Source organism: Ambystoma mexicanum, chromosome 4q, assembly GCF_040938575.1.
Source record: "Ambystoma mexicanum isolate Mex_15411 chromosome 4q, UKY_AmexF1_1, whole genome shotgun sequence".
NCBI lineage: Eukaryota > Metazoa > Chordata > Amphibia > Caudata > Ambystomatidae > Ambystoma > Ambystoma mexicanum.
This window is the reverse complement of record NC_090928.1, coordinates 253,279,528-253,298,020: the sequence shown is the minus strand read 5'-3', so window position 1 is coordinate 253,298,020 and position 18,493 is coordinate 253,279,528. Positions and strand designations below refer to the sequence as shown.

The following is an 18,493-nucleotide window of genomic DNA, read 5'->3' as shown; positions in this document are numbered from 1 at the left end:
ATACCAAAATATAGGCAACCAGACTGGGAAGGTTGCTACTGCAATTAATACACCCCGATCAATCCGGGTTTGTCTCGGGTAGGCAAACATTTGACAACATTAGACAAGTGAGCCATTCAACTAGACAAGGCCATTGATCGAGTTGAATGGTCCTTTTTATTTTCGATAATGGAGACTATGGGGTTTGGTCCTAGGTTTTTGAAAATGGTAAGAGCAAACTATACATCTCTGTAAGGATCAGGCAGGAAGGCAGTGTGGATGAACAGAAATAGACTTATTTCAGAAAAAAAAGATCTCAAGAATCTTCTTTTCTCTCCTTTGTAAGGGTGAACTAGCCGGTTCCTTAAATCAGTCCTCGTACGCCCAGAGCGTCTCTGGTGTGGCTCTCTCTCTTTGGGTTCGTTGAATCTGTAAGAGATCGGAAACACACACAGTCCAACATCGGTTTTTTCGTTTAAATAGGGGCTGGGTGGGTTTCAGCCAATCAGGAAGGGCCTCTTTGTCGAGTCTACAAATATTCCCCCAAGCCCCGCCACCTTTTCCTCCGACTGAAGGTTACCATGATGACTTTCCCGCCAAGTTGGCTGAAGCACAAGTGTCTGACGTTTCCGGGCCCCTTTTTGGATTTATGTGAAGGCGGCTACACGAAAGGGAAGGTGAGTTATTCACTGGCATGCATGTAAGGGGAGCGGGTACCGGACCGTCCGTTTCATTTATTGCACTCCGTTCAGTGTTTGTTTCTGTTTTTCGGCGACAGCTTTATAGTGTAATACTGCTACTGAACGGACGCCAGAAACGCTGTTCGCTTTCTGAGGCTTTTGAAGTTTTCCTGTCTGAATTCCCCTCCGTCTCTTTATTGCTTACCCCTTTTTGCGAATGAAACCATGTCGGAAGAGCGTCCTCCTCGCGGTATTCTATTTCTGTTTTTGTTGTGGCCGGGGCCTCCGTTTCCGTCTGTTTTGCTGTGGGGTCCTCTGTTTGAATTCCCCTCCATTGCTGTCAGTGTTTCAACCTTTTATATAGTTCACAAACCCTCCCCGAAGGATCGAGCCGTTTGGGTCGATCAACACACCTGGACAGGTAATCTGGTACCACTTGGAAGGCTGCGGGCCTATGCACTGTTTTGAAGCCAAAGGCTTGTAGGGTGAGAAACCACCTCAATACTCGTTGGTTGGAATCTTTTTGAATCGCCAACCATTGCAGAGGAGTGTGGTCCGTAAAGATTGTAAATGAATGTCGCAAGAGATAATATCTTAATGTCTCCAATGCCCACTTGATGGCTAGACACTTTTTCTATTGTTGAGTATGCCTGCTTTTATGATAATAGCTTTCGATTGATAAAAGCAACAGGGTATAGGTTCTCCTCAACCCCTTGTGAAAGCACCGCTCCTAGACCAGAGCCCGAGGCATCGTCTGTAGGAAGAACTCCTCTTGGAAATTAGGACAACGTAGAAATGGCAGAACCGAAATGGCCTTTTATGGCTGCTGAAATGCCCAAAGGGCATTCGTATCAGAGTGTATATCTTGTTTGTACGTACTCTTCAGGGCTTCCGTCAATGGAGCAGCAACTGATGAAAACAATGGTATAAACCTCCTATAATAACCCACAAAACCCAAAAATGCTGTCATTTGTTTGCAGTTACTGGGCATAGGAAGTCGGAGTATGGCCTCGACCTTGTCTAGCTGTGGTCTTATTTGTCCACCACCTACCAGGTACCTTAAACACTGGGTCTGCTAAACTCCTACGGTTGTTTTCTTTGGGTTGATTTTTAAACCTGCCTTAGCTAGTTCAATTATCACTTTCTGCAGATGCTCGTTCCAGGAACTGCTGTACACTATAATATCGTCCAAATATGCTGAGCCATACCCTTTGTGAGGAACTAGTATCTGGTTCATTAATAACTGAAAGGTTGCTGGGGCACCATGTAGTCCAAATGGTAAAACAGTGAACTGGTATAACCCGGTCAGGTCTATCGTGGTAAGATACTGGGCGGCCCCTAGTTTTTCTAACAACTCGTCTATGCGAGGCATAGGGTATGCTTGATAATTGGAAATACTGTTTAATTTCCTATAATCCATACAAAACCGGGTGTAACCATCCGGTTTTGGTACCAGCACTATTGGGGAGGACCAGTGGCTGGTCGAGCGTTCAAGGACTCCCAGCTCCAACATTTCCTCCACTTCCTTCTGCACCGCCACTCTATTGCTTTCGGGCAACCGGTAGGGCCGAATTCTAACCACTTCGTTCGGAAGAGTCTCTATGCTATGCTCTATCAGGGTAGTTCTTCCAGGAAGAAAGGAAAATACACTCCTTAAAGGCATGAGACATTCCCATAACTCCTTTTTTTTTTCTGTTAGTTCAGATCCCCATTGTACTGACTGTAGTGCGGTTGGCTCTTCCTCACTGTTGACGGTTGGTTGTACCACCGTATGAACCCCTACCGCCATCGGTTTGGGTTCTTTCCATTCTTTTAACAGATTTACATGATAATTCTTGTTTTTTTCTTTTCTGTCTGGTTTTTCTGTTAGGTAGTTGACTGGTCCTAACACCTCCGATATAGTATATGGGCCCTCCATTGGGCCAGCATTTTGTTGAAAGAGGTTGGCAATAACACTAGCACCTTATCTCCTTTTTTAAAAGTGCATACCCTGGTATTGTGATTGTAGTACCTTTGTTTTGCCTGGGCCCTGCCGAGGTTTTCTTGGGCCAATTCTCTTAACTTTGTTAGATTGTCTTGTAGCTCTCTAACATAATCGATGAGTTGTGTCTCTTCTTCTTGGTCTTCCGACTCGCTTCTGGCGATATCAAGTACTGTACGAGGTTTGTGTCCAAAAAACAGTTTGAAAGGAGAAAACCCTGTAGATGACTGAGGGGTGTCCCTTAGCACCATAAGAACCCATGGTAGAACTTTGTCCCAATTTTCCCCAGATGGTGCAGTTATTTTCTTTAACATCTGCTTGATTGTCTTGTTATACCGTTCCACAAGACCATCTGTTTGTGGATGATAAACCGATGTGCGAAGTTAACGGATATTTAATTGTTGACAGACTTTTCGCATGACCTCGGAGATAAAATTCCTCCCCTGGTCAGTGATTATCTCGGTTGGTAAACCCACTCGGGCAAAGAAAGGTATCAGCAGGTTGCAGACTTGCGTTGCACTGGTACCGCTCATGGGGAAAGCCTCTGGGCATCTGGTAGCATAGTCTACAATGGCCAGGATGTACTGATGGCAATGGCTGGTAGGCTCTAGAGGTCTCACAATGTCCATCCCAATCCTGAAGAAAGGTTCTTTGATCAGAGGCATAGGTTGTAATGGAGCCAATAAAATCTTTTCAGAACTTTGTCAAGGGTTTTTTCCTTGGCCAGATGGCCACCAGTTGTTTCGTCATGCGCTAGTTTTACCACTGTCGACCTGAAACTTAGGGGTACTAATAATTGTTCCAAATGTTGATTCGCTTGATCCTTAGTCACCCGATACAATAGTCCCCTTGATTTTTTTGAACCAGGGATATGTTGAACCTTCCTCGGGAGGGGTAAGGGACTGTTCCCAGGCTGTTTTTAACGTGGTATCTGTTCCCAATTCACTTCGATAAGTATGTTGTTTAACTTCTGGCAACCAGTCTATCACTGCTGTAAATTTCTTCTCGGCCCACTCCCTTTTTTCTCTTCTTACTTCACTTCTGCTTTTCTTGCATGGTTTTGTACAGGGTAAACTGATGTCTATTTGGGAAAATTGAGCTGTTTGTAACCATTCTGCATCCTTAACACAATCTTTGAAGGAAGGAAGATCTGTCCCTAACAAAACCGGTGTTGGAAATGGAGGCATTATGGCAACCTTCATCTTAGACTCCACCCCTTTTACCTGTATCACGACTTCTTTTGAAGGACAGGACTTAGTGTCCCCATGAACACATTTTATAGGTATCTGAGACTCCACCCCGACCTCGGGCCCACTTACTTCCGGTCTGACGGCAGTTTGTTCACTTCCGCTGTAGAGAAGGGCTTGTCTCGTTGTCCCGTTCACTTGAACGTCTATGTAGTAGGGTTCTCGACTTCTCCGGAACTCCTTTCTTTGAACAAACCCAATTTCCTTGGGTTCAGACAGTTCAGGTTTCTTGGGACAAAACCTTGCTATATGCCCCCAGTCGGTGCAGTCAAAACACTGGGGCTGTCTGCTTGCACTAGGCCATGGTCCGGTCTTGGGTTCCAATGGACGAGGTCTGTGCTCCCCGTTCCTGACCCTTTCAGGGTAATTCTTGGTAGATCGTTGGTTAGCCCTCGTATGGACCCAGCCTTCTGGAATGCCGAAGCGATGGCAATGGCCTCTGCCAAAATGGGTCGGTGATGTTGCCTTACCCATCGTTGCATCTGAACAGCCAGGGCCTCCGTGAACTGCTTCAGTTTTGTGAACCACATCTTGGACACTGCTGCCGGCGGGCTTTAACCATTTGTCTGTTATGTCCTGTATGCGATAGTACAACTGACAGGGTGTTTCTCCAGGTTTTAGCTTGGTTTCTCTGAGTTGAATTCGGTAAGCCTCCTCGTCCATGCCTATGCGTTCTAGTATGGTCCTTTTAATATCAGCATAGGAAGTGTCTCCAGGGGGGTTTGCAGCCTGGTAAGCCCCCTGCATGGCTCCGGTTAACTTGGGGGCTATGAAGTGACCCCACTTTTCCAAGGGCCACTGGGCGTTTCGGGCTACCCTTTCGAAATTGGTGAAAAAAATAGCACGGATCTTCACCAGGTTGGAATTTCTGTAGCACCGCTGTGGGGGCCATGGGGTTACCTCTGCTGGACACCATTGCCTCAGTCACCTTTTTTATGGTGTCTTGACTAGCGGCCTGCAGCTGTAAAGCCTGTTGTAAGGTTTGACGATCTGTCTGCGCCTGGTGAGATTGGACCTGGATGGCTTGTTGCAACTGCTGTTGCCCTTCCACTAGTGCCTTTATTATGGCCTCCATTGCTTGCTGCTCGATCCCACTGCTGCCACCAAATTTGTAAGGATCAGGCAGGAAGGCAGTGTGGATGGACAGAAATATCCTTTTATTTCAGGAAAAAGAAAAAAAAAAATATCAAGATCTCAAGAATCTTCTTTTCTCTCCTTTGTAAGGGTGAACCAGCCGGTTCCTTAAATCAATCCTTGTACGCCCAGCGCATCTCTGGTGCGGCTCTCTCTCTTTCGGTTCGTTGAATCTGTCCATCATTGGTTTTTCGTTTAAATAGGGGCTGGGTGGGTTTCAGCCAATCAGGAAGGGCCGCTTTGTCGAGTCTACAAATATTCCCCTAACCCCCACCCCCTTTTCCTCCGACTGAAGGTTGCCGTGATGACTTTCCCACCAAGTTGGCTGAAGCACAAGTGTCTGCCGTCCCTGGGCCCCTTTTTGGATCTATGTGAAGGCGGCTACAAGGAAGGGAAAACAAGTTATTCACTGGCATGTATGTAAGGGGAGTGGGTACCGGACCGTCCGTTTCATTTATTGCACTCCGTTCGGTGTTGGTTTCTGTTTTTCGGCAACCACTTTCTAGTGTAATACTGCTACTGAACGGACGCCAGAAACGCTGTTCGCTTTCTGAGGCTTTTGGGTATACAATGAACTGAATCCATGGAGTCAATGTACCGATCAAATTATCTCCCTCTCCTAGTGTCAGTCAAACAGTGGCTTAAGAGGTGCCATTTTTGGCAGTATCGTGGATGGGAAGAATAAACGTAATCAAAATGATGGTCCTCCCGAAGGTGTTGTACTTCTTCCAGGCATTACCGATAATGGTCCCCCTGAAAAACATTTTTTAACAAACTCAATAAGATAATGAGAGATTACATCTGGCAAGGAAAGAAATCCAGGGTAGCATGGAAGATGCTAGCGGTGCCACTACTTAAGGGGGAATGGGGGCCCCTGACTTCAAATCTTACTACCAAGCAGCCCAATTGAGAATGTTTAGAGAATGGTTCAAAGGTGACATGGAGAAAATTTGGGCACAAATGGATAGAGTAGTGGTAAGTAAACCCCTTCAGGAAGTTCTGTGGTTTCAAAAACTGGATCGTCCTATTAATATGTATAAAAGCATAATCACAGCCTTGGTAGCACAGGTATGGGATGCAGTGGTGAAACAATCAGGTATCGCTACATTTCCCTCCACCGTCACATCTCTTTTTTTGTAATGCCCAGTTTGCTCCGGGATTAGAGATGAAATGCATTTAAGGTATGGGACGAAGCGGATGTTTGAAAATGGGCGACATGGTATGGGTCAAGAGAACAGAACATTTCAACAAAGTAAGCTGGCATTTTTGTTGTTTGAAAATGAAAGATTGAGGTATGTTCAACTCCGACATTGCTTGATGGTCACCAAGTGCTTCATAATAAGGGACCTATCCCCCTTTGAAAAATACATCACTACAAACTCGGGTGATAGGCATGTGGTTGGGGAATTGTATAAGATGCTTGGAGGGACCAGAAGTTGAGTGGACTGTGGGTACATGAAAATATGGGAGAAAGATACAGGTAATGCCATAATAAAGACTCAATGGTTGGCGATATGGAAGGGAATTCCTAAATTGATGCGGGCAATTCAAATGCGAGAAATTTGGGATACGGTATTGGTACAATGGCACCTCACACCGTGGAAATTGCACACGTTTTATAAGAATGTTTCTGGGAAATGTTGACACGGTTGCAAAGAAATGGGAACATAGTGGGAGTTTCGAGAAAATTAAAACCTATTGGGAAAGTGTCAACAATGCAATGTATGAGATTTTTGGATACAAAGAGATATGGGTAAGGCAATGTTGGGCATGGGAGCCATTCTGGAGGTTTAAACCGAAAGAAACTGAAGTAAAGCATATACGATACTGAAGGTTGCTGCCGTCTCACTCATAGCACACAAATTTTATTATTTTTTTAACTGTGTTGGGATTCAACCCTGTTATTACTTACATCAGGATTAAATGACTTGGAACCAGAGTGCGCGCCTGACCTTCTTTTTCTACTTAATGTTACAGGAGACCCGGGCTCCAGAGGCAGCAGCACCGGGGCTATTATGCCCCCACTTTGGAGAGCCATATTCATGGTTTTCCCCCCTCCCCCAATTGTGGGTAAGATTTGTGTTTGGAGGGGAGTTGGTTCCTGGTCTCCTGAATGAAACACTTGTGCCATCACTACAATAACCAGAATCCTTTTAGACTGAAATTGAAAAAAGTAATTAGCAACACCTGAAAAGGAACACAGCTAACACAGCCTCCCTGATGAGAGTTTGAGACTTGAAAGTACTTGGAGGAGTAGAACTAACTATTGTGCTTTGGAACTGTAGCAGTTGGGATTTAACCCTGGTAATTTTTGAACATTGTTGGGACTATTTGCATCTGGGATTCAGCCCTGTTATTATTTTTTGAACTGTGTTGGGATTCAACCCTGTTATTACTTACATCAGGATTAAATGACTTGGAACCAGATGCGCGCCTGACCTTCTTTTTCTACTTAATAGCACACAAATGGAAACAACCCGTGCCCCCAACAGAACGGCTAACGAAAATGTGGCATTATGTCTCGCTGTAATGGGTTACTTATGTAATACAAGTCGACCAAATGAAATTTGAGAAAGATTGGGAGTGTGTGCTGGACTTTCTGCACATGGACTTTCGTGAGAACTGGTGCCTGCTGAGGAGGGGAGGTGGGGCGTTGTGAGGGAAGGGAGCTGGGGAGTGTTTCATCTTTATGTTATATTGATGAAAATGCTAATAAAAACAAGATTTAAAAAAGAAAAGGATATGGGCGCTATTTTAAAATGATCCCCACCCCTGGGACAACACATTCCTACCCAGCACCTTTGTGTAGGTCTTGTCCACAAAGCAGTCTATGAGCAAAATACAAGCCCATTATTACGTTTATAGCAGCTTCTAGGCCATAACTCGAGCAGATTACAACACTGCTCAGTTCTTTCTACACCTAAAATTAAAATATCCATGTGGGATGGTCCAAGTTTCACAGTTATGTCATCAAGGCTGTAAAATAATCTACCACCAGATCTTAGTAAGAATTACGATTCATTCTCTTTCAAGAAGAATCTGAAAATGTTTTTCTTTGCGGCTCTTGACTGAACCTCCTGGTTTGGTTATCTCTGTTGCATTCTCTGTTGTCTGGCAATGACTGTTCTTACGTGGTAGCACCACGTCACCAAAGTATGACTGTTCATGCTCCATAAACCCCCTCTAAACTGCCCAATATAACCCACAACTCCTGATGTACATCCTGGAGTGTACTGTGTTTTTCCTACAGACTTGCTGTGTTCGTGTATAGGGAAGAATAGAATTGTCAGTGGTTCTAACTTTAATGCAATAGTGAACAAACAGATTTATTACAGTATACTCTGTGTGGTGCATATTATTTTGTACATGCAAGGGAATAACTACTTTAGCACCAGCCTAAAACCGCCTAAGAATAAATCCTCCCTTCTCTGCTGCGCTACTCGTTGAGGCAGTTTTGGTCTAAACTGGTCTACACCCTTTTCTCTCACTAAGGATACTCCCTTGTCTTTTTTTCTGGAAGGTTATCATCCTTAGCCACTTTTCCCCGATAACCCACTGTTGTTCTCTCTATGCCCAAGTGGCGACAGTGTGCGGTATAAGAACCTTTAACATAACTATACTTGTTGTGCTCATACCTTTCCGCTGACTTTTGTGGTCCCCCACAATGTTTGGCACAACACCAACAAATTGTGCTACTTTTTTCCTGCTTTAAATTGACTCGTTAAATATTTATAGTTATTACTAGCTGCCCCCGGCCACGCATTGCTGTGGCTCAGTCTGGTTAAATGGAACAGAAAGAAAGAGAAAGCGCAAGTCTGGCCTCATGTCACTCTTCTACTTCCTCTGTATGTATTTGAGCCATTCTAAATCGGAAACATTGAAATGGAATCGTAAAATATTTAGTCTAGTGTGTGTTGCTTTTACGTCCAACAGATGGCGCTGTTTTTCCCAAAAAGCATGTTGCTGACATCTATGTATAGTAGGTATATAAATCGGAGATTTAAGATTTTGAAAGAACATTTACATTTTTATTTATATTAGTTATTATTTTTCTGTTTCTAGGAGTCGATATTTTCGCGTCTATATGTTTACACATTACCCATTGATTCTCAAATACATATATGTATATGAACTACAGTTTGCATTACGGACTGATGGAGTGTTCAATTTAAGGTGCATGAAGCTCTTAGTCATATACATTTGGCAAAAGTAAGAGAAACCAAGCATTTCAAAAGGGACGTCTGGGCAAGGTGTTAGCAATATTAACATCTATTAAAAAGCAAAGAACACAAAGCTGCCCATAATTCTCCCATGAATCCAATCACATGGAAGCAGATGTTCCAAAATGGCTTCCATACCTTTGTCTCTAGTTGTATTCTCAGATCCTGCAGCTGCTGCTGATGTTCCTTCAACTGCTCTTTTGTCAGCTCTGCTTCAATACTGAGGGGGTAGGAGTTGGGGTTGATTTCTTTAGAAATTATTCCTAAAAAGAAACATTGTGAGGTTTTAGGATTTTCTGATAACCAGATCTAATTTTCAGAAGATCTCACTTGGTTCTAGCAATCAATGCAGTTTTCATGGTGATTGGACCACAATTATAGGGTAAAGAGTACAGCATGCATCTGAAAACAGACAGGAACAAATGAAATTACAAATAAACACAATAAATGATAGAATTCAAAAACATTGCAAGGACAATAATTACAGACTCAGGTGGGGTTTAGCAAATGTTTTATTTGTTTTTACAAAATTCCCAAAAGATATTAGTCGGTCCATTTTGACAGGTTGAGCCAAAGTCCGGCCCGTCTATTTCCCAGTGATACAATGGGAGAAGTGGAAGAGGTTCCGATTGACTGAGTAGGATACTATCCTGGTGTTGCGGTGCACCACAATGTTAAAGGAAGCCCAGTGCTGAGTTTAGTGCTCAATCACGTAGGCTGGTACCCACTGAAGACTAACATTAGCTGCCAAACATTTTGTTTGAAAAGTCAAAGTTCAGCAGTGGCAGCAATGGTCTTTGTTTTTTTTGCAATGGCTTTGGTGGGAAGGTGCTGCAGGCAAGCACAAAGGCTGAACCACTGCTAAAGGTTCTGAACCAGAGGAAAAACACATTTCTGAGGCTTGTGTATAGTGCAGCTTTGCTGTTCCCAGAAGGTCTGGTTCTGGTATTGGGCAGATGCACATGCATTACAGGGGTCAGAGGTTAAGTACAAAATGTATTCACCCTAAAAGTTCCAATTAAACCTTTCGCTGCTACCAGCTCTTCGGGAATATGCTGCATGTTAAGATAGATTTCTAAACTCTGGCTTGGTGGACAGTGTTAGTTCAGCGAAACCAATCAAGGTAGCATGGAGAGTGGTCTTGAAATAGTCTCAGTGGGTGGGGTGAGAGGTCCACAATGAGTCCACACAACGAAGCAATCAAAGATTAAACAGGTAAGATAAAAATACTCTATTTATTGTAGGTCCAAAAACACACTATGAAAAATGAATCAAACAGGTGATTATATTGCTCGATACACTAAATTTTAAACATATACACAGTCACAGTTAGCTGCGGCAAAATATACATTTCACCCTCTCCCCCATACCTGAAATTGAAGTTAAGCGAGTACAATTGCAACAGTCCACGGGAATAAAAACCCTAACTTATAAAGTCCAATCCTAAATTCACAAAGTTCTCAAATAGTTTTAAGATGGTTCAAGGAGTTTACTGGCGAGTAAAATGCTTTTCTAACTTTTGGAGCATGTTTGCAACAAGTATTGCCAAAGCCAAGTAGTTTCAAACAAATGAAAGTTCTTCACTAACTTTTGAAAGGAGGAGATAGGGGCACCGTTCTGTACTCTTGCACCTTGAAGCATCTGTTTGTGCTAGATGGAAATACAAATAATGAACTCAGACCAAATAATAGGACAGACTCAAAGATTGTGGCAAAGTACTACTTTATTGTCTATTTAATAAAGCAGGGCAAACTGGCAGACATCGGACTGATGCATGCACACTCACACAGAAGCTTGAATACATTGAGGTCTTATACCCCAATATGCGTAATCTAGGGCATCATTCTATGTGGCAAAATACAAAACCTATCAAGGGAAGGGATTGGTTAAGGGGGAACATACCTACTTATAGAACATATAAGGATTAGTACATCATTGGCTACCCCTTATCTGTAGGGCGCGTCTCAAACTACCTCTAAATACGTATTAGTGGACAAAACAGTGGATTGGTCTATGCAACAGTGCACGTTAGTTTGTCCCTCAACCCCACAGATTGGTTGTCATACTATCCCAACCTTGGACTTTGGCTCCTTAGCAGCACGTTTGTGAAACGTAACATAAGTGTTTGAATCCCATCAGACTACTCTCCTTTTTCGCCAATTAGTCCATCTCTCATTGGTAAGCCATAAGCCAAAGTCTTCCATTTGCAGATGACCTTGTTGCCTGCTGACTGTCCTGGAACATTCAAGGGAGTGTGCGCACACCACTATCTCATCTTAAGGCTCTAATGAATAGCCTTTGTTTTTGACTTCCGAGTCACGTGTGAAGACACCTCAAATTTGTCAATTTTAGGCTTCTATTTACTGCTATTTGATTCAATTATCAGGGTGCTGCTGCTCCTCTTGGCCTCTAGAGACTTGCTCACTATCTCACATGAACTTTGTATACTTTTCATTGACCTGTAGTTTAGCTTGCACAGATTTTCTCCTCTTCTTCCATCTATGAAAAATGTTCCACTTTCAGAGCTACTCCTTTTGTGCTCTGTGTTTATCCCTCGAAATAGCATCCTTAACTCTGGGCCAACCTTGAGTCATCGTAGGCTCTGCATGCAGAGCTGTTTTTCTGGGCTCATGTTTCTACAGCCTAGGCCTGTCTCTGAGGTAGCTTGGTTTAGTTCAATGTGAAAAAGAAATGTACAATCACTGAAGTTTTCTTGGGTTGGTGCAAAAAGGATTAGAGTAAGGTTTTTAAAAAAACGCATGTTGAAAATATTACCACCTGTGTATACTATTAAGACAAATGGAAGTTAAAAATGTTTTATTGTTTCTTATGTCATATAGTCTTTAAAAAAAGTGCTGTTTGGACTTCCTGTCTATAATCAGGAGTGCCGCTAGCAAATGGCCGAGCTATATTCAGATTTTTTGGGAACCCCTATTTGTACTAGCACACAGTACAGTGTTTCAATTTGTTCTCTGTGCCTAGCAACGTCTCTGAGGTATCAAGAAGATTACAAAAAGTCCCTTTTGCAGTTGGTCATCAAAGGGTAATTCCTCAGCCTTATGTCCACATTTTTTGGTAATTCCTAGGCCAAGGAAAAGGCCTACCTGTTTCAGTGGTAAAATCTAAGTGAACTACTTTCATCAGGGCCAGAAAGGTCAGGGAGCAGTGAATTGCTTAGAGGCTGCTCCAATGTGAATTGCACTGAAGCTGCTTAGGATGATTGAAGGACCCCAATGTGTGTTTTTCCAGACTTGGACATTGTGATAGCAATGCCTCACGTCATGCTAACTTTAACCAAAGCACCTATCTTGTGTTTAACTATGTAGTATCATTTTTAGCCCACCTGAGAGATTCATAAACTTGGTCTTGAACCTCCCAGGTTCACCTGGAACGCCCCACTTACAGCATCCATTCAACAAATGCAAATCTAGAGGATGCTGCTCTATTTCACCTGATTGTATAGATGCGGAAATGACCACCCTAATGGCAAGGCACCACTTTCTCCTGCGACTTCCCCAAGCACAGCACATTAAGTTCTGTTGGATACCTTTCAGAGACCTTCGAATGAGCAGGTCACGTGGTGCCGGACCACTGTCAAGGGCATTGTATCTTGGTTTCAAAGTTCAATCACTCAACTATTCTTCCATTTTTACTCACGTTGGTTATCACATGCGTTTCATAAACTGTTCGCTTCAGCGCTCGCCATACAACTTTGCCGCTTGCAACCTTCACTTCAACACAGACCGTTCTGTTATCAGTCTCCCTAACTCACCAGCTGTGTTGATTTCACGGGCACTGCTTTGTTGTAGGTGCCAAGGACAGTAGCACGACAGCAAGTGATTCTCCCCAAGTTGATTATCGATGCAGGAGGGCCCCGGGTACCTCCGACACACAATGCAGGATTCTTCAGCCTGGTTTCCTGGCTTTACGCTTTCTATACTTGAGGGTTCATGAAAGTAACGGTTCCTCGTCGAAAAAGTCAAGGGCACTTCCCTCCATGTGATCCCCTTCTGTTTTGCCGTCTTTCTCCTCGTGTTAAACTGCCATCTTGGAACTGCTGCTTCCTCGTGTGCTTTGCCTTGCTCAAAGGGTGCTCTCATGCTCTGCCTTTTATCTGTGTGGGGAAGTGTAATGGAAGTCAGGTGTGTGTGATGGTCAGCAAGTGCCTGACCCTGCCTGACCGTTGTATTGGGAAATGTCAGATATACGGCTCGGGTGTTGGTTTATTTTCTCTCATAGCGAGCCGTCTGTGAGAAAGTGTTCGTATTGTAAAGGGGGGGTGGGTGAGTTCCTAAGCAGTAGGATGGGGTAAAGGTGTTACAGCGAAGGGGATACTGCGTCTCACCATCCAGTGTCCCTCTCCCACTCCTCAAAGACCCCTCTCCCAGGTGATCCTCCCACACTGGTCCACAGGAACTGGATTCAAAAGCAATGGCCATGTCCTGGCCACCTGGATGACAGACCCCCAGGGACTAGCTGGTGAGACACCTTCAGGTTTCTCACAATAAGAAAAGGACCTCTGCAGCCACTTCTTCAGATAATCCTTGGAGCCAAGAATCCCTTAAAGAAGAAGAGCAACCTGCTGAAGATTTGAAGACGACTCCTGAAGTGACCCACAATCCCTTCCATGGCCAGCGTGGAAAAGCCTTGCTCCTCTTCCTGATCTCTGAAGACCATGAGCAGTGCCCCCAGCCCTTGGACTAGTAGGACCAACTAGGTTCAATACCTTTGAGGATCCTGCCCGGTGGACTGACCATCTCTCTCGTGGGCTACCTCGCCAGAAGGGTTGCTGTTCTGCGTTCGAGTCCGCAACTTTGGTGGTTGCCAGCTTGTGCCACAAGTCATCTTCTCCCCAAATTTCAGCGTCCCAGCATGAAGGAATCCTGTGCTGGAGCAACTTCTGTGATCGCTACTGGAAGGACGCTCGTCGTTGCCTGTGTGGGGAGACCGTTGATGGAACTCACCTTCCTCCAACCTGTGAAGTGTCCTGAAGAGGTCTGCATTGGTGGTTATTGCATTTGTTCATCAACAGAGGTTGCATCTTGCAGCTGCATCAGACCGGTAGAATCCTGACACTCGCAACTCCTGGGTACCTTTGACTTGAAGCAATGGCAGAGGATCGATCCCCCAGTGACCTCCTGATGATCAACATCGACATTTGGAAAGATCAGAGTTTGAGGGAAAGTAAATGCAGTGCATATGTCCCCCTCCTCACCCTATCCTCCAAAGAAGGACAATGGGAACAAGTCTCTTTGTCTCCTTATTCCATTCCACTCAGGTTGTCGAACCTGGATTGAGTATCGTGCTCCTGGGTTAGCCTGGGGTCTGGAAGAAAGGAAAACACATACTTCCCTCCGGTAAAATTGTTGCAGAACTATCACCAAAACAAGCTTATTGAAGTTACCTACAGAGACTCTATTCTAGTGAGAAAACACTGTGGCTCCTGTGACTTTTGGGCACAAGGCCCCATTCATTTTAGGGTTTGGACTTCTTAAGTCAGGTTACTGTCTTGTGATCTGGCTCCATCATGGACTGCATCTAAAATACTTACCTGCTTTGCTAAGTAAGCTATTTGATGTACATTTGAACCTATGCTGACTGTATATATTTGCATGAGGGTGTTGTGCCATAATACTACCTGTTAAGAGTCAGGTTTCTGTGTGTTCAGAAGGCCTATAATAAATAACTATTTTTGTACAGGACTGTCTAAATTGAATTATTGTGTGCCATTCTGTGTGGACTTATTGAGGGCACTTGACCCCACCGGCAAACCTCTCAAGGTTCCCTGTTCACTATAACTAGGTTGGCCTCCTAAAATCTGTCCACCAGGCCAGATTCTATAAAACCATCTTAACAAGGGCTACTGCAGGACTATATTTGTGCTCACATTATCTGCAAACATTGCTGCAATTCTGTCAACTGCAGGGCTCAGGATGAATATGGATATGCACCATATTGATAATGTCAAATATTTTTGATTCATGCCAGTCATAAATGTTCAAGTAATTTTATTTACAATTTTGAACACATTTTCTAACATGGATAGATTGGTAGTAAACCACATTGGGTATGTCCTTCCAATTAAACAACTGATAAAGGAAAGTGGCCTTTGTGCAAAGTGTGCCTTCTGTCACAAGCATTCTGTGTGAATATCCTCCACGACTTCTGTCCGTAGGGCACTAGGGCATGGACTTAATTTGACATTTGCATAGCATCTTCGGCTTTAATTTTCGTTTTGGTGCTCAGCAGGCTCCTGGTCCCTGTGTGTGTGCGCAACACTTGGTGGCTCTTGCTTCTACGTTGCATTAACAGTTAAGGACCCTGACTCTGTATAGCCCCCATATTTCCATTTTATGTTTCTCTAACATTGTTTCCAAGGTAACGGCAGTACACAGCTAGCTAGGGCTGTTTGGTTGAAAATGTGACGCAGTGACAGCAATCTCCATTTGACTTGCGGAATATTCATAATATAAAAGACTTAACAGTCATGTCAAAGTGTTTGCATTGATTTGCGCTTCTCAGTTTGCTCTTTGGAGTATCTCTTGTTTCTCAAGGTGCATTTCATTGGCTGGCTTTCACGATTATCAAGGTGCACATTTTTGGCCTTGTTAAGCCAGAATTCTTATTTTGGGGATTCTAGCGCCGCTTTGAGACCCCTCAACTTTTTGCTTTTGTTCGGCAAGATTGGATGTAGTAACCCTGTGGGAGACTACACCAGCCTTGTCCTCTTGGTAATAGGTAACCCACCTATTGGTATAGGTCTGTACTACACAAGTTGGTAGAGTGACTGAGCGGCCAGACTTCTCTCAAGTGGGGTAAATGTGAGATGTAGAGAGGAAACACTGAGATTCACAATTACAAGTATCCAAATAACACTTACACTCAAGGTTTTCTAGCAAAATTATGTATGTATTTATTTATTTATTTAACGGTCCGTTTTAAATAAGCCTTCTTTGAAAGGGCAGTATGCAACAATAAAAATGCACTTCATAACACTGCCTCAGATTTAAGTTAAGCAAGTAGATACCCTTTTGGGAAGCCTCACATACACTTCCTACCCCCGCAGGTGACTTCAATTGCTAGGACAATGTTTGGCATTAATATATCACTTTTTCCACTTAATGCAATTTTGAGGTTGTGGAAAAGGAAAAGGCTAGTGGAGGAAAAGGTTAACATGTTTTCAGAGCATGTGAATACTTTTCAATCTCCCAATGAAGTTTAGATTAGAGCTTTCCCAGCAATACAAGTTAAACTAGTGCACCACCTATGAGGGACAGTTAGAATTAAAGTCAATGGGGTAGAAGAGTCAGCAGGGAGCCAGGACAGCCAAAGTCAATTTGGGCAATGTCTATGGAGCCGAGGCACTTCTTTAGATAGCACAAAAAGAATCACTGTTGGGCCACAAGCTGTAAGGCTTGTGAAGGGCAGAGCTGAAATCAACTCTGCAAAAAGCAGTTATTGCAAGTCTCCAGTGAGAACAAGCAAGCTACAGACACAAGAGGTGAGTACCCCTTAGTCAAGACAGTATTTTAGGTTGGAAGAAGAGGATCAAGCTGGCTTCTGTTCTGTAGCAGTCTTGCAGATCCTGGGTTCCTGGGCTTCAGTCGTGGGGACAAGAGGGAGGACATCTGGAGGACTCCTGCACTGCAGTTCGTAGGCGACTACGGGTTCTTTCCAATTCTATGGCCCTTCGCAGTTTCAGCTACCAGTCAATAGCATCACTGTGGTTCTTGGACACTTGATGGGCTCCCCTTGCTTCTGGAGTCCAGCACACTGGTGAGGTGACCCTGGCTTGGGTCGTCCTGCTTCAGGAGGGTCCTCAGGATCTTCCTGGAGCTCTGGTCCGGCTTAAAGACGATGCACTAAATTCTGGTTTTCCTGACCCCTGGCACTCGGTTCCAGCAGCAGCAAAGGAGTACAGCCAGCAGGGAGAGGTTTTCCAGCAGAGTACGTCTGGGGGTCAGTTGGTCCCACCAACCCAAGGGAAGAAGTAGTCCGCTCCAGGCTTCTCTAGTCGATACGAAATTGGAGCTTCAGCACTGCAGCAGGGCTTCACCGGGCACTGCAAGGGCCCAGGAGGGTACAGCAAGCATCTCTTCCAGTTTCCTTCGTCTGATGTTTCATCCAGTGGTCGACTCTGCCTTCTGTTCAAGAGACTTCACATTTTATGCAGGTTTCTCCCATTCATGCACAGCCTAGCTGTCACTCAATCAGCACTGGGTGCATTCAGGTAATCAAGGAGACAAAGGACAGTGAGTTTCGGGCACCTCCCTCCCTTCCTGCCCTGTCAGACACACTGGAGCCAGAGGCGGGTTTCAGCATTGAAACCCGCCAAAGGCAAAATGTAGAGGTTAGGCAAAGTTTGTATGCAGTACCCTCTGGGACCACTAGACGCAACTAGGACTACAGGTGTAAGCAAAACCAACCTTTGGTATAAGTCTGTACCACACAATTTTTGGTAGCGAACTGAGCAGCCAGGCTGATCTCAAGAGGGAATGTGAACTTGTAAGGGTGCTACACAAAGGTCTACAATAGCAAGTATTCAGATAGACACTTATACTCAAGGTTTCTTGGTAAAACAATTATTAATTTATTACACAATCATTTAAAAAGCATTCACTAAATGAGGCAACCAATATCACACAAACATACTACAATACTGATTAGTAAGCAGTTGTGCTCCCTTGAAGTCGGAGCAAAATAGCATTGGAGTAGGGGGAAATAGGCATAAATTGATAAAATGAATATTACAGTTACTTTAAAACAGTGTAAATAGTTTTAGTTCACCAGAGGAGTTGATTCAATGCAATAGGTATGCCAAAGTCAATGGGCTAGTGTCTTGTGTAAGTAAAAACGGTTCTGGTATTTAAAACGGAAAAGTCTTTGCCACGGTTCTTATAAGTAGTTCACGGAAGAAAGGTTTGTATGTTGGGTCAAAAGCTGACTAGGACTGCAAGTTGCCAAACTTCAACAAACTTTTGCAGTGAGAGTTAAGTTCTCTCGTCAGGTTTTCACAGTACCTTATATTGAAGAAAAAGATGCAGCTGAAGACTTCTGTTCCTGGCAGTTCCTGCAGATCTTGCTGTTCCTGAGCCTCAGCCATGCGGATAAGAGGGAGGACGTTGGGTGACTCCTGCACTGCACGGGGACCAATCACAAGGCTGGCAAATTGGCAAATCTTCGATTCCGGTTGCTGTTCTTCAAGCACACAAGCTGGCGTCCTTCTCCCTGGTTAATCCTAACCAGCTCCGA

At 44.0% G+C, this 18,493-nt stretch overlaps 1 protein-coding gene across 6 annotated transcripts in view; it reads right to left on the bottom strand.

The window, feature by feature from the left end:
* The window catches only part of NINL (ninein like), a 1,017,292-nt gene that overhangs the window by 385,184 nt on the left and 613,615 nt on the right, over positions 1 to 18,493 (bottom strand). For all 6 annotated transcript variants that reach the window (XM_069607820.1, XM_069607817.1, XM_069607819.1 and 3 more), the window contains one exon: positions 9,380 to 9,504. In XM_069607820.1, the coding sequence (XP_069463921.1) occupies positions 9,380 to 9,504 (125 nt within the window). The remainder of the gene's footprint in view (positions 1 to 9,379; positions 9,505 to 18,493) is intronic.